The 15,267-nt window shown below is 43.2% G+C and overlaps 1 protein-coding gene across 1 annotated transcript; it reads right to left on the bottom strand.

Moving 5' to 3' along the window:
- Window positions 1-751: 751 nt before the first annotated feature.
- LOC127561195 (5-hydroxytryptamine receptor 3C-like) lies at window positions 752-11,018 on the bottom strand. Its single transcript, XM_051996480.1, has 10 exons — window positions 11,001-11,018; window positions 8,391-8,472; window positions 5,304-5,485; window positions 4,839-4,883; window positions 4,065-4,174; window positions 3,613-3,782; window positions 2,667-2,827; window positions 1,935-2,139; window positions 1,491-1,703; window positions 752-1,373 (listed from the first exon to the last, which is right to left on the bottom strand). The coding sequence occupies exons 1-10, from the start codon at window positions 11,016-11,018 to the stop codon at window positions 1,168-1,170; spliced, it is 1,392 nt and encodes a 463-aa protein (XP_051852440.1). The 3' UTR covers window positions 752-1,167.
- Window positions 11,019-15,267: the final 4,249 nt, after the last annotated feature.

Below are 15,267 nucleotides of genomic sequence, written 5' to 3'. Positions count from 1 at the left end.
ATAGTGGCTAATTTTGTCCTCACAACAACCTTGGGAGTGCATGCTACTGTCCCTAATTTATAGTTAAGGAAAGCTTTTTATGAAGCTAGAAACAAATTACAAATAGCTTATCGCTATGAATATTTTGGTATGTATCATTCTTTTTTTTTTTTTTTTGCAATTGCAGACTCAAAGAGCACAAACAATTTATTTCTTAAACAATTCCAAGTTGTAGTCTAGAAATGGTTGGCTCTATGTGTGTGTCTATATAATGTGTGTTTGTTTATTTCTTCCTCCAGTACTGAATTTTCCATCTTTTGTCACCTTTATGAAGATCCTATTTTAAAAATAATAATAATAACAATAAAAAATTTTCCAACATCTCTTCATGATAATAGTTAGACAGTTAGTCTTCACTGATTGGAAAAATCTACAATGGAAAGCTACCCTTTAGAGTCCCTCGGGGATCTCTGGCTCATACCCATTAGGAGTCAGTGTCCAAAGAGAAAAGCTCCATCTTGTTAGAACAATTGTCCAGGAAGGATTTGTGGAAGGCTATTGACAAGAATTATGCGGAATGAGGAGAAATTGATGGGCCATAATCTGCATCAGGAAGGAATAACCACATCAATCAGGTCACAAATTGTTTCAAGTTAAAGAAACATTTTTAAAAAGAGCAATAAAATGAAATTCCACTTCTTTTCCTTGCTTCATTATAAGAAGCAACTATATTGAGCAGTATTTTAAGATAATATATTTAAAATCAGTTTTTACGATTAAAATTCTATTTTTAACTTAAAAATAGATGCTAGGAGGCTTTAAAAAATAGTCTATTCTTATCTTTCTAGAATAACTGACTGGATCCAAGAATTGTCCTTCCCAGTAATATAATATCTCAAGGAGCAATTATTTCCTGCAAAGGGATTAATTAAGTCAATTCAATTACAGGGCAGCTGAGATGAATCACCAGGTTGAAAGAAACTATAGGAAATTAGAAGGAAGGACACTCAATTGAAAGGAAATAGGGTTGAGCTGAAGCCGGCTGGAAGGAAGGGATAGAGCTAGTCTCCTGCAGCAGGCAAGTGGGAGGTCGTTGCAGCTCAGACAAGAGGATGAATTCTGGCAGTCCACAAAGACAAGGAGCTTGGAAGCTGGTGTGGCGTGTGCTGGTGGGGAGGGGGCATTTTTCTAGTTGATCCAGAGGACAATGACTGTGAGTAGAGAAGAAGTCATGAATGCCAAGTAGATCCAGAAGAGGAAAGTGTCCAGAATAAGACTGAATTTCACCCAGATGTCAACTTTCTGCTGATGTTCCAGCTGCGCCCACGGGGATTGGGGGTCTCCACTGAGCCGAGCCTTAGCTGGGCCTGCCTTCACCCCAGGCTCCTCCAGGCCTGTAGAGAAGATGAGGACTTAGTCTAACATTGGAATGGACACTCTAATTGGGAAGGACCGATGGGAATGGGGAACTAGCGGGATTAGGAGACCAGGGTGGTCCTGATGATACTTACCAGGCAGGTGCAGGGGCTTGGGATCAGGACCCCCACTCTCCTTTTGGGACTTCTTGTAGCAGTCCGTTGCTCTGAGATAGCGCAGCAGCAGCCAATGGAGCCAGCGGGGCATGGGTGGGGGCTTTGTAGTAACCAGATTCAGAATGTAGGTGAGGAAGATGGATTCCAGCAGGCTGATCACCATCAGGGACAGGCACAGAGCAAAATAGACACCTGAGGGTCATAGGAGGAGGGGGTCTCAGTGAGGAAGGACAGAGTGACCCCCAAACTCCTCCTGAGGCCTCTTTCCCCAATCCCAACCCTGATCCTGTAATAACGCTCTTTCCCAGGATCCTTTGTCCCCGATCCTCTCACTTCTCTCCTCCTCTTTCTTCTTCCTTCTCTCCCCTCTCTTCTTCCTCCCTTCCCCTCTCTTCTTCCTCCCCACTGTGGAGGGAGACATACTGATGAGGGGGGTGCCGCTGGCTGGCAATAAATCATTCATCATGAGCAGGAAGACAGTGTATCCCAGCAGCAGAGTCATCTTGAAAGGGGGCCGGTTGCCATCCTCAGCTGGCAGGAAGAAACTGAGGGCATCAATTGCTATCAGAAAGCCACTGGGCACCAGGAGATTTATGATGTAGAGTCTGGGTCGGCGCCGGATGGCCACCTGGAAAAGGGGAGGGGGAAGGAGGAGATGGGAAATGAAGAGGAAACTGCTCTTGATAAGTAGAACAATAATTATTTCAAACGCTACTTTCCTCTTTGGCCCAAACCCGAGGAGAATATTGCCCAAATTGAATGGGATACAACATATGGCTTGTCCCCAGAAACTCCTGCCATGTGCCCAGGGGATTCAGACTACGTACAGTGGACCAGGAGGAAGGAATCAAGTTTGGGCAGAGTTGAGATGGCTTTGATGGACGTGGAATCTGGGCCCCAGCATGAAGCAATAAGAAACCCTGATTGAAGGCTTCTGGGACTTAACAGATGGTAAGACTATAAGCTGTTTGAGGACAGGGACTGTTTCACTTTTGTCTTTGTAGCCCCAGAACCTAGCACAGTGCCTGGCACTTAGTAGTTGCTTAACATATGTCCATGGATTGACTGACTGAACAGGTGGGGGTTGGAGGAAATTTCTGGCAAGGTTGGGACGTGGGTATTTGTAAGGTCATAAAGTCGGATCCTTAGGCTCACATAGAACATGATCTGGTCATAAAGGCTGGATCCCACTGCCATCTTTCGGCTTGCTTTGTTGATGCCCAGCAACTGCCACTCCCCTTGGTTCTGGACGAAATGCTGTGAAGTGTTTGCCATCTCCCACACTTCCTTGTCCAGCCCCAACAACATGTCGTTCACTGCAGAGGAGAGCTAAGTCATTCCGTTTCTCACATCACGACTTCTCTTGGGTCTAGCTTTTCCCTTCTCTTTTCTCCTCAAGCAGGAAACTTGACAAACCATTCATCTTCTTGCTCTCCCTCCATCTAAACTTTTCCACCCACTCACTCATCCAATTCACTCAATCTTTGCCATTAGAATTTTTAAAAATTAAGTTTTATTTTTTTCAATTAACTAACGTGGTGGTTAATCATCTTCCTTCTACCTCCATCCCACAAACTTATAAAGAAAACAAAGGAAAAAAACCCAACCCATATAATAAATATGAATAGGCAAGCTAAAGAAATTCCCAAAGTGGCCATGTCCAAAAAAAATTAGGTCTCAATCTGTACCTTGAGTCCATCACTTTTTAGTCACAAGGTGTGTAACATTTGTCATTGAATTTGTCCAAAATACTCTTTGCTGTCTATCTCTCTCCATATATAAGGTCTTCTCTCATGAAAATGTAAAATCTTTGGGGACTAGTACTGTATTTGCTCTTATATTTGTATACACAGTCCTGAGCACAGTGCTTGGTAGTGCTCAATAAGTGCCTTTTCATTCATCCATTCATTCGTTCATTCATTCATTTATTTCCTCTTAATTTTTCCACTGGTCACCTTGATTGGCCACTCTGATTCTAGCTCACCTGTGTAGAGGAAAGAGCCAAAGGTCAGTGTGCCATTCATTCATTCGTTCATTCATTCATTCATTTCCTCTTAATTTTTCCACTGGTCACCTTGATTGGCCACTGATTCTAGCTCACCTGTGTAGAGGAAAGAGGTGAAGGTCAGAGTGCAGTTTTGCTGGTCAAAGGGGAAGTAGAAGATGTCCAGGTTACAGATGCTGGTCACCTTCATGGGTTTCTTGTACTTGATGAGGCCTTTACTATTCACATATGCAACAAGCTGTGTCGGCGTCTGATCAATGTCCATGCTATATGAATGAAGTAGCCAATGGTGATTTCTCCTCCAATTCCTCTGATGCCAATTACTCCCACCCCTTTGGTCTCCATGTCTGCCAGTGACTCTCCCTTACCTCCCCAATACTCAACTCTTCTAGGCTAGGTTTTGTGAAAGGGAGCTCATCATGAGTCAGCCTCTTATGTTTGTGTAGAGTCTCATCATCGCCCCAAGACGTTGGTTTTTCCCTACCCTTGTCCGTGACGTTTTGCTTGGGGACAGTTTCCTTCTTGTTCTCCCCAGTTCTGGGACTCACAACTCCACGATGAAGATATCCGGAAGCCAGAAGTTCTCAGCTGCCACAGTGAGGTCCGTGATTCCTCCACACTCCTCAGGGTTCCAGCTGATGAATGGGTTTTCCCAGAACTAGAACCCCAGGCAATATAGGATCAGGCATTGAGGAGTGTTTGGAGCTCAGGGGTAGTCTGGGAAAGAGCTTCTCCCATTGCCTTTCCTCCTTACACTTACAGTTAGAATCATAGAATTTTAAGGGATGGATGGGAGCTTAGAAATCATCAGATCCTTCTAGTACAGTAGGATCTTAGGAACCATGTAGTTCAACTTCCTCCTCTTTAAAGAGGAAGAACCTCTTAAGTGATCTCTCCAAGGGCACATCTTGAATTATTATCAGAGTTGGGATTAGAATCGCAGGATCCTAGCTCTATGCTTTCCTCTAAACCTCTGCTCCCTTCCGTCCACTCACTTCTATTCCTGATGTGAGCTGATCATCCTTCCCCTAATCCCCCAATGACCTTTATCAGAGAGAGCCTCAATGTATTATATATGACATATGAGCCTCATTTTAGTATGATGCTCTAGAGCTAAGAGATTATTCTCGCTTTCAGGACTTCTGCCACTTTGATGATATTGCCTTCTCTCTATCACTGCCTTTCTAGCTGCCCTGAAACCTTGTGGTTTCAGATCTGAGCAGACTTATCTAATTATAGGGCACTATAGACAAGGCGATCGGATCAGAAAAAGCAAAAGAAATTGAGAAGAGGTGGGTCCATGGGAAGGGAAGGGACCTTACCAACTCAAGCCAGAGGAATGATGTAAGGAGCTGGATCTGTGCATTCTGCCAAAAGAGATTCCCAATCAGCATCATTAAATGAGCAATGATAACAGGTCTAGGTATCCTTTTCCATGTTCTCCCCAGATTATCAATGGGACAATTCTGATTTCAATGATTAACCAGGGGAAACATAGGTCCAAACAAGTAAGTCATGGGAAAGAAGAGAGTTAGAAAGAGCAGTTGACCATTAGGTATGGGAGACTGGTGGAGGATTTCTTACATATTCAAACAGAAAAAAAATTGTCACTTTCCAAAGAAAGTTACCTTAGATTATCTCAGAAAAATCCTTCCAATACCCTGTGACCCTCCCAGGTCACCATCCAACATTATATCAGACTAATTTTGGATGAGGGGATAAGGGGGAAGTCAGATTTGAGTGCTGTGTTCTGGGCCCATGGTAGAATTAAAGGGCCCAGTACTCACCACTTCCAGAATGGCAGATAAGGTGAAGGAGATGTTGACCCTGGTGGGGACGCTGAAGTTGACCACCGGTCGGAAGGCCTTTCTGTCAAACACAGACTTAAAAGCAGTCTGGTTTAGTCCGTTTACATCAAATCCTGAGCAGTTGATGGTGAAACTATTGCTGCTTTGGGTGAAGGTAGAACCTATAAGATCAAAACGTCCTTTACATGAGAGCAGTTCCAGACACTTGGAACTTCCCATTCAAGCCCATGATCCACCATCACTAGAGATTCAATGCTGTGAAATATTTTATGAAAGTATAGGAACAACGTCCTTGAAGGCAGATGGTTGTGCATGGAAGCCAAAGAGACACACTATTGTCCATAAGTATTGATTGCTCCTTGGACTAAAGATGTTAGAACATTGTCCTGATTCTGGTAATTGATGAAGTGGATGTGTTTTAAACAAACAAACAAACAAACAAAAACAGTTTAAGGGTATCTGAGATGAATTGTAGAGCTGGGATCTCCCAAAAGATGGAACGTTGCCATTTTGTTTGTGATGTGACTGTGTGGAAGAGGAGATTGTGTGGGAGAAAGAGATCATGTGGAAGAGGCAAGCCTGTTAGCCTGAGTGAAGGGATCGCGTCAGTGTCATTCATTTCAGAACTCCAAGTGAGAATCTAGACCTAATTCTATGTTCATAGTAGTTGAGTCACTAAAGCGATGGGAGCAGCTCATGGAGACAATGGGAAGTGGGATCAGAGGGGCCAATTCCATCAATGAGAAATATGAGCATCTAAGGACACACTGGAGAGATGGTAGAATAATTAAATAGTAGTTCTCAGGCCCAAGTCATTTCTGTCCTGGGAAAGAGAGTGTCCATGTGGATGCAAATAAACCCAGAGCCAGGACATTTCAGTGTGTTTGAATGGGAATATGACCTCTTCCTAGCCAGTGTAAGGAATCCTAGTGAATAAGAAATGTTAAGTAAGTCTCAGCCGGGTCTTTCTTTTTATTTAATTTAATTTTATTTTCGTGTCTTTCTTTTTGCTGAGAACATGAGAACATGCTTGCGGTTATCTAATAGAATTTCAGGAAAACATAAAGAAAGGCAGGCCAAATTTCTCAGGCATTAATTAATTAATATGTATCCTTTATTGCAGGCCTGTGTTTACCCTGGAAATCTGGCAATTTCCTTGAGTAAACACAGTCCTACCAGGAATGGACAAATATTCTCCTTGGTGGACGTCTTATGTTGAAGTATCTGTTACCTGGGAGGCTGCTGCATCTCAAGAGACACATATCAAATGAGCATATTTAGTGTAGTGCCTTCTTTGTTCTCAGCCTATTAAAAAAACCTTCTAGTGGAAAGAGACTGAGGATTTGGGCTAGGAAGTTTTTTTTTTTTTTTCCCTAGTAAATTTATTTGTTTTTGATACACATTGTTATATGAATCAGATTGGGAGAGAAAAATCAGAGCAAAGGGGAAAAACCATGGGAAAAATAGAAAAACAGAAAAAAGTAAACAATAGCACATGTTGGTTTACATTCAGTCTCCTTAGTTCTTTCTCTGGATACAGATGCATTTTCTGTCCAAAGTCTATTGGGACTGCCTTGGATCTCTGAAGTACTGACAACAACCAAGTCTTTCGTAACTGATCATTACACATTCTTTTTGTTACTGTATATAATATATTCCTGATTCAATTTGTTTTGCTTAGCATGAGTTCGTGTAAATCTTTCCAGGCCTTTCTAAAATAAGCTTGTTCATCATTTTTAATATAAAAATATATTCTATTAACTTCATATACCACAGCTTGTTCAGCCATTTCTCAAGTGATGGGCATCTATTTATTTTCCAATTCTCTTCTACCCCAAAAAGAGCTGCCACAAACATTTTTTGCACATGTGGGTCCTTTCCCCTCTTTTATGATTTCCTTGGGATACAGATACACAGTTTGATAGCCCTTTGGGCAGAGTTCCAAATTGCTTTCCAGAATGATTGGATCCTTTCACAACTCCACTAATAATGCATTAGGGTTCCAGTTTTCCCACATCCCCTCCAACATTTATCATTCTTTTCTTGTCATTTTAACCAATTTAAGTCATCTAAGTCAATTTTAGAGATGTGAGGTGGTACCTCAGAGTTGTTTTAATTTGTATTTCTCTAATCAATAGTGATTTAGAGCATTTTTTCATATAACTATAGGTGGATTTAATTTCATCATTTAAAAATTGTCTTTTCATATCCTTTGACCATTTTTCATTAAGGATGGACTAGAAAGTCTTGTATAAGCTTGTCTAGCAATGGCTCCCACTCGAGATTCTGAATAGTTATGATTATGAGTCCTCCCAGCCAAGGAATTCAGATGTTGATGCTTCCTTGGAGTGGTGATGATGTGTGTTGTTTGTTGTTTGTTTGTCATAGTGGCCACTATTTGTTAATTGTGTATTACTTTTGTGCTGAGTTTTCTCTTATGTCTTATTTAAATCCAGGTTCTGAGTAGTAATAAACTAGTACCCACGCTCTTTAAGACTACACTTATTGAACGTGAATTCTGAATCTAGATTAATCTTACACCTGGGATCAAAGAATGTGGGATCGGCTGGTAGGCAAATGGTGGAAGATGCTGTGGTCTGTGCTCAGATCTTACTTCCCCTGGGGTTCCTGTCTCTATGTAAAACTCGTTGACATGCAAACTCAGCTCAGCCTTAAACCAGTGACACTCCCTGAACTCTACCTTTCCTTGCTTCCTCCCCTTCTCCCCAGCCTCATCTGCCATCTCTTCATTGATCTATTCTGCTCTGAGCCTTCTCCCCAAGTCAAAGATGAGACTGCTTTGATTTCCACATCAGACATCCCCTAGAAAGGAAAGAGATGTAAAGCAATCATATCCCTGGTTCAGTTAAACTAGTATTTTTCAATACTTTCTGTTGCACTCTATTCCAGGCTCTTTGACCTCTTTGAAGATCTGGGGAGGGTTTCAGCTTTCATGTCTGCATCCCTAACCAATGGTTTAGTTTCAATGTTCCTGATCCCTTCCTGGGTAGATGGGCCAACAACCTCATGCACATTTCTATTTTCCTGTTGTAGCTTCTGACTTACCAATGGCCCCGGTTTTTACCCCTGCAATACTACAGGGTTCTGCTTGCTCAGGCTTGAAGGGACCAAAGAGGGTCCCTGGAACCTGCCCAAGAATCCCCTCTGTGACACATCCAACCTCTTGTCATCAGACCTCGGGGAGGGAGGAAGATTCTCTATCCTCAGGAGATAATTCCACTTTTGGACAATTTTGCTTCTTTTCTTGTTCTCAGTGTGGATCTGCTACTTTTCACCCACAGGCTCATAAGGTTTTATGGTGCAGAGCAGGAAAGGACCTCAGAAGCAATCTAATTCAACCCTCTCCTCTTACAGAGGGGAAATTGTGCCCAGGGAAGTCAGAGGCCATGCAAGGTCACACAGGTAGCATCAAAGCTGAAAGGAGAACGCTCTGACTCCCAAAGTATTCTCTTTTCATTGTCCACCTTGCTCCTCACTCTGTCCTTTGGGACCAGGCAGGAGTCACATGACATCACTTTAAATCTCTTTAATTTAATGAACATTCTGTAGAAGGGGATAAACCACAGTTATAGGATGTACAGAGGGCATAAAGACAGAAACTGTCCTTGCCCTTGAGGAGTTTACATCCTGAGGGGATTCAGTAGATGAGTAAATAAATGCAAAGTCCAGATGTAGTGAGATGGAGTAATTAAGAGACAAACAGAGACAGAGACTAAAAGAGCTGGAGAGAGAGAGAGAGAGAGATGGCAGAGAGAGAAAGAGAGAGAGACAGGCAGACTGCAAAAGAGACTGGGAGAAAAAGAGAGAGACAGAAACAGACACACATACACACATAGACACAGAAAGAAAAGAGAAAGACACACAAAGAAGAGATATAGGAACAGAGAGATGTACACACAGAGAGAGGGACAGAGAGACAGACATACACACAGAAAGAACAGAGAAACAGAGAAAGAGAGAGGTGAGGGACAGAGACAGAGAGTGAAGAGAGGAAGAGACAGTGAAAGGGACAAGATGAAAGAAAAAAAGGGAGAGACACACAGAGAGAAAGGAGAGAGCAAGAGCAAGAGAGAGAGTGAGAATGAGAAAGAGAGAAGGGGAGAAGGAAGAAGGGATGGAGGGAGAGGAGGGAGGGAAGGAGAGGGAGAGACAGATAAAGGGAGAGAGACAGAGATGGAAAGATAAAGAGACAGAAGTAGAGGGGGATGAAAAGAGAACAGAAGGGAAGTAGGGAAGGAGATACAAAGAGACAAAGAGAGCTAAAGAGGGGATACAGAGAAAGATTGTCAGTACTTTGTTAACAATGTATATAGAAGAGGAAGGTCAGGAAAAGTCTCTTGTAGGAGGTAGCAGGTGGCTCAGTGAATAGAGCCTTGGGCTTCTGAGTTCAACTCTGGTCTCAGACTCTTATTAGCTGTGTGACCCTGGACAAGCCACTTCATCTCTGTTTGCTTGGCAAAAAGATCCACCAGAGAAGGAAATGGCAAGCCATGCCAGTATCTTGGACAGTTAGTCCATGGGTTCACAAAGAATCAGACACAATTGATTGACTGAACAACTGCGCTTTGAGGGATACTAGAGATTCTATAAGGAAGAAGGGAATTCTAGACAGGGGAGGAGCCCTAAAAGTCAATCTGTTCATTTTACAGATGAGCCAACTGAAGTTAAATTATTTGTCTGAGGCCACACATTAAGAGGCAGAGCTAGGATTTGAACTCTGGCCATCTGGCTGAAAAGCCAACAGTCTTTCTACTACAAAAACATTAGCTTCCACTTAAAGTCATTTATGGAACATTTTTCTAAGTCTTCTCAATCCCCCCTCCCACAATGTATTTATCCTCACCCTAGATCGCATAGAAGGCATCCCTGTTCAGCACAAGTTCAGTCTTTCTACTCCAGAACTGTTCCATGACCAGCACTCTCCTACACTCATGTTCCCCTCATCCACAAAAAAACAAAAACAAAATCCTCACACGACGTAACCATCTTTACCAGCTCTCATCCAATAACTCTTCTTTTTCTTAGTTTAATAAGAGCCATCTACTTCTATGAGTCCACTTCCTCTCCTTTAATGAATTCTAATCCCTCTGAACTATGGCTTCAAATCTCATCAAGCAATTGAAACTTCTCTCTTTAAAGTTACAAACACTCTTCTTAGCTGTCAAATCTAATGGCCTTTTCCCAATCCTCCTCCTCCCAGACTTCTCTGAAGCCTTTGATGCTATGAGTGCCCTCTTCTCCTTGATACTTTCCCTTTTCTAGGTTTTCAGGGCAGTGATTTCTCCTAATTTTCTTCCTACCTGGCTGAGTTCTTTTTTTTCAATATTCTTTTCTATATTTTTATTTATGCTCATTAACCATAGTCATGGATTAATTATCCTCCAGCACTCTGCCTTGGATCCTCTTCTCTTCTCCCTCCATTCCATTTTAGTGATATAATATCCCATAATGAAATAGTGATCCCATCACTTTTTTATGGTGTTCATTTATCATCTCTGTGCTAATTATTGTATGCATTTATTTATATTATATGTATTATATAATAATATATTAAATATAATATATTTATTTATATTATTTATTTAGCCCTAACTTCTCTCCTGACCTCCGTTCTTGCATCTCCAACTATCTTTTGAATGTTTCAGAAGGACATACCGTAGGCATCTCACCCATAACCGATCTTAATCAGAACTCATCTGCGTTCCCCCCACTCCACCTCCAAATTTCATCCTTTTCTCTACATCCCCATTACTGTTTTGATCACAATCATTTTTCCAATCATCCAGGCTAACAATCATGATGCTGTCCTAGATTCCTCTCTCATATTTCTCCTCTCTGTGCAATCTGTTACCGAGTTTTCAATGTTTGGTTCAGGTCTCACCTCCCCTTGCCCAGACTCTTGCAAAGCTTCTAGTTGGTTTCCTTCACTCAAATCTCTCCCTACTCCAATCCGTTCTCCATTTGACTACCAAGTGATCTTTCCAAAGAGTGAGTCAGACCATGTTACAGCCCTACACCCTAAACCCCAGTGACTCCTTATTATGGCTAGAAGCAAATGTGAAATCCTGGTTGGCTTTTAACGATCTTCTCAGCCTTTCTGGGTTTCTTATGCATTATTCTCTCCTTGTTCTATGACACAGCAACACAGGCCTTCTGACTCTCCTCACACTTGACCTCCCATCTCTCTTTTCCAGTGGTCTTCCAGCTCTGCGATGGTTTCCTTCCTCCCCTTCGTCTCTGAATTCCCCGATTCATTAAGAGTCAGCTCATATCCTACCTTCTTTCTTGGTCTGTCCTATTGGTGCCTTCCCTCTGAGTTTACCTCCTCTTGACACTATAGATCTTCTATTTGGTATTATGTCTTCCCCATTAGATTGTGATCTCCTTGAGGATTTTTTTAGTTTTGGGGGGCCTCTTTTGCTTTTCTTTGTATCCCACCCAGTGCCTGGCATGTAGTAGGTACTTAATAAGTGCTTGTTGACTGGTTGCCCATTAGAATTACATTGTCAGGGTTTCTGAAACAATTTAGGATTGTTGTAAATTGGCTACTGTACCTGGAGAGAGCTGTCGATGAATGCAAACAAAAAGATGCAAGGGAAGGGGGCCTAAATGGGAAGAGAGCTGAGGGAGCCAGCGTACACGTGGACAAGAGATAGGAGTGGGGGGAGGGTACTTATAAGAATAATGGCTATGTGTTTTATGTGATTGTACATCCATAACCTATATCAAAAAAGGGGCAGCTAGGGGGCGCAGTGGATAGAACACCAGCCCTGAAGTCAGGAGGACGTGAGTTCAAATCTGACCTCAGACACTTAACACTTCCTAACTGTGTGACCCTGGGCTAGTCACTTAACCCCAGCTGACTCAGCAAAGGAAAAAAAAAGAATAATGGCTGTGTGTTTTACATGATTGCACATCTATAACCTACATCAAATTGCTTACCATCTTAGGAAGGGGAGGGAAGGGAGAGAAGGAGAGAGAAAATTTGCAACTCAAAATTTTATTAAAATGACTGCAAAAAAGAAAAGAAAAATATCTAGCCTGTATATGGCATTTTAAATGTACAAGGTACTTTATAAATATAACCTCATTTGCTCTTCATGACAGTCCTGGTAGCCAATGCTATTATCATCTACATTTTATAGATGAGGAAACTGAGGCACAATAAGGCAAAGAGACAGGGTCACACTGCTAGTAAGTATCTGAGTGTGGATTTGAACTCAGGCCCTGTGTTCTATTCACTAAGCCGTTATTTGTCTCATACTTCATCCAAGAGACTTGTCCTGGCCTTCCCCTCCTTTAGACTATGTAGCTGCCGGTAGCTACTGAGTGGTTAGTCTGTGGGATGGGAAACAAGAAGGCCTGGTTAAAAAAAGAAGAAGGAAAAAAAACCAGCAGGAGGCCCGAGTCTCAACCCTTCTCACACTTACTGCTTCTGTGCCCGGGAGGGAGGGCTAGTGTGGCAAGAATGCCAGCTGTGAAAGACGAGGACCTGGGTTCAAATCATCCTTCTGGTACTTGCTCGCTGTATGAACTTAGGTAGGTCTGTGGCCCTCAGTAAAAGAGCGGACTGGGCTGGAGTCCCTGTGTTCTCTGACTCTACGATCCTGTCACCTACTTGACCCCAACTCACCTTGAAGCAAAAGGCTGAGAAGGAGACCCAGCAGCCATCCCTCCTGCAGGGGCCAGCTTCCCTCCATCTTTGGTTTCTTGGTTTATCTGGGTGGGGACTCAGCCCGAGCTCAAGAAGCCCAGGGCTTAAAGGAACACAGGCCACACCTTGAGTCCCAGCTTTGAATATTGCTGGTTTCCGCTCCCTGGCGAACGGCCTTCGCGGCCGGAGAAGGCCATGGAAAGAAGGCCCGACCTTGTCCCCTCCTTGGACCATGGCTCTGGCTCGGCTCCAAATGAAGGGCGGTTTGGGCCAACCCTGAGCCAGCCAGGCTCCGTCTGATCACTGGAGCAAAGAAAAAGTCAGATCTATCATGGCCCCGAGCAACCGTCGTTGGCAGGGAGAAAGCCAAGGCTGCAAAGCAAGGGCCCCGGAGGCCCGAGGGGGGCTGCTTCACGGCTGCTTTGACTTTAGGCATATATGTGATGTTGCGAGAATTTATGCTTGTTGGGATTTTTAGCGTGTGTAGGAACCGGGTCAGTATTTCCATTTTCCCATGTCCTTCTTCAAGATTGCTCTCAGGTCACACTCCCCGGGCTCAGAAACCTTGCTACTTTTAGGATCCAGGGCCAGGCCACTCCCTTATTGTCTCCTTCCTTGTCTGAGGGGCCTGCCCTTAATCGGGATTTTGTTTTGTCCCTTCCCATCCTTGGCCTGCTTCATACAAGAGACTTGTCCTGACCTTCCCCTTCATTAGACTATGTAGCTGCCGGTGGCTGTTGAGTGGTTAGTCTGTGAGATGGGAAGCAAGAAACCTGGTTAAAAAAACAACCCCCCAAAACAACAACAACAACAACAACAAAAAACCAGGTAGGAGGCCCCAGTCTCAAACCCTCTCACATTATTTCTGTATTTTATTTACAAAATAAAACTGAGCAACTGTTTTCTCTTGTCCGCTGGCCCTCACCATCCCATCCACCCTCAGCAGAGTTCTCTCCTTTCTCTGATACTTCTCTTTCCCCTAAAATAGCCTTAAAAAATCCCTTTCATTTCAGTAGCGTTATTCTTATGTAGTCAGGAGCTGCAGTGGATAGCTTGGCTTGTCTAGAACTAGGAAGACCTGGATTCAAATCCTATTCCTATAGGGCCATGCCATACACGTGTCCGTCCTTTGTGACATGGCCTGGGATACATCTTCAGAGAATCATGGGATTTTAGCTTTGAAAGAGACTTTAGTGGCCAGTGAGTTAAACCCAAGAGATCCCAAAGATCTCACAGCTGATCTTCCTTGCTTGATAATCTCCCACCTTTTAGTTGTTGCAGCAGCCTTCCCATCAGCCCCTTCCCAAAGGATCTCCCTGTTCTAATCCCTCTCCCACACAGTTACCAGAGTGATTTTCCATACACTCACATCTAGCCAAGTCAATTAAAAAAAAAAAAACAAATCACAACTTCAGGGGCTTTCTATTGATTCTGGGATCACATGTCTGCTTTTCTCTTGGGCTTTGAAAGACCTTCACAACTTGCCCTCCACTCATCCTCTTTTTCCTGGCTCGTTGGACATTATTCTTTTAGCCACATTCTCCAGTCCAGTTTCTTCCTTCCATGCACCCCACACGGCGCTCCTCTCCCCCGGTACCTTTGCCCTGGACAGCTCCCAGTGCCCCAGGTGCACTCCTCCTTCATCTCTACCTCTTGTTGTTGTTCAGCCATTTTTCAGCGACGTCCACCTCTTCACGGCCCCATTTGGGATTTTCTCGGCAAAGAAAGTGACTGGGGCAATTTGCTGTTAAAGTGAGATTTTTCCCACAAGTTGCAAAAAGCAGCAGCTTTTCCTCATCTCCCCAGTCACTAGTGCCATTCTCCCTTCCCAACTACCTTGTATTTATTTCGTATTTATTCTATTTATCTTGATTCTGGATACACTGAAAGAAGTATTTGTTCCTTGAGAGCATTTATGAGAGTTGGGATTTTTTTCTTTTTGTACCCTCAGCACCTAGAACCTTACCTAGCCCAGTTTGTTGTTGAACTGTTTCAATCTGGTGCTATTCTTTGTGACCCACTTTGGGGTTTTCTTGGCAAAGGTACTGGAGTGGTTTTTCCAGCTCATTTTACAGATGAGGAAACTGAGGCAAACAGGGTTAAGTGACTTGCTCAGGATCCCACAGCCAGTAAGTGTCTGAAGCCAGATTTGAACTCGGGAAGGTGAATCTTTCTAACTCCAGGGTTGGGGGTCTACTCGTACTCCCACCTCGCTGCCCTGCCTGCATCTAGTAGGCACATGATAAATGCTTGTTGATGGTTGATGGT

The sequence above is a fragment of the Antechinus flavipes genome, chromosome 4 (assembly GCF_016432865.1).
Source record: "Antechinus flavipes isolate AdamAnt ecotype Samford, QLD, Australia chromosome 4, AdamAnt_v2, whole genome shotgun sequence".
NCBI classification, from domain to species: domain Eukaryota; kingdom Metazoa; phylum Chordata; class Mammalia; order Dasyuromorphia; family Dasyuridae; genus Antechinus; species Antechinus flavipes.
The sequence above is the reverse complement of the archived record's forward strand: the minus strand, read 5'-3'. Positions and strand labels throughout refer to the sequence as shown.

Coding starts and splice junctions, on each gene's coding strand:
- LOC127561195 (XM_051996480.1), bottom strand. Junction 5,486..8,390: donor GGTAAAAACCGGGGCCATTG/GTAAGTCAGAAG, acceptor TTGATCTTATAG/GTTCTACCTTCACCCAAAGC. Junction 3,783..4,064: donor GATATCTTCATCGTGGAGTT/GTGAGTCCCAGA, acceptor TCATTCATATAG/CATGGACATTGATCAGACGC.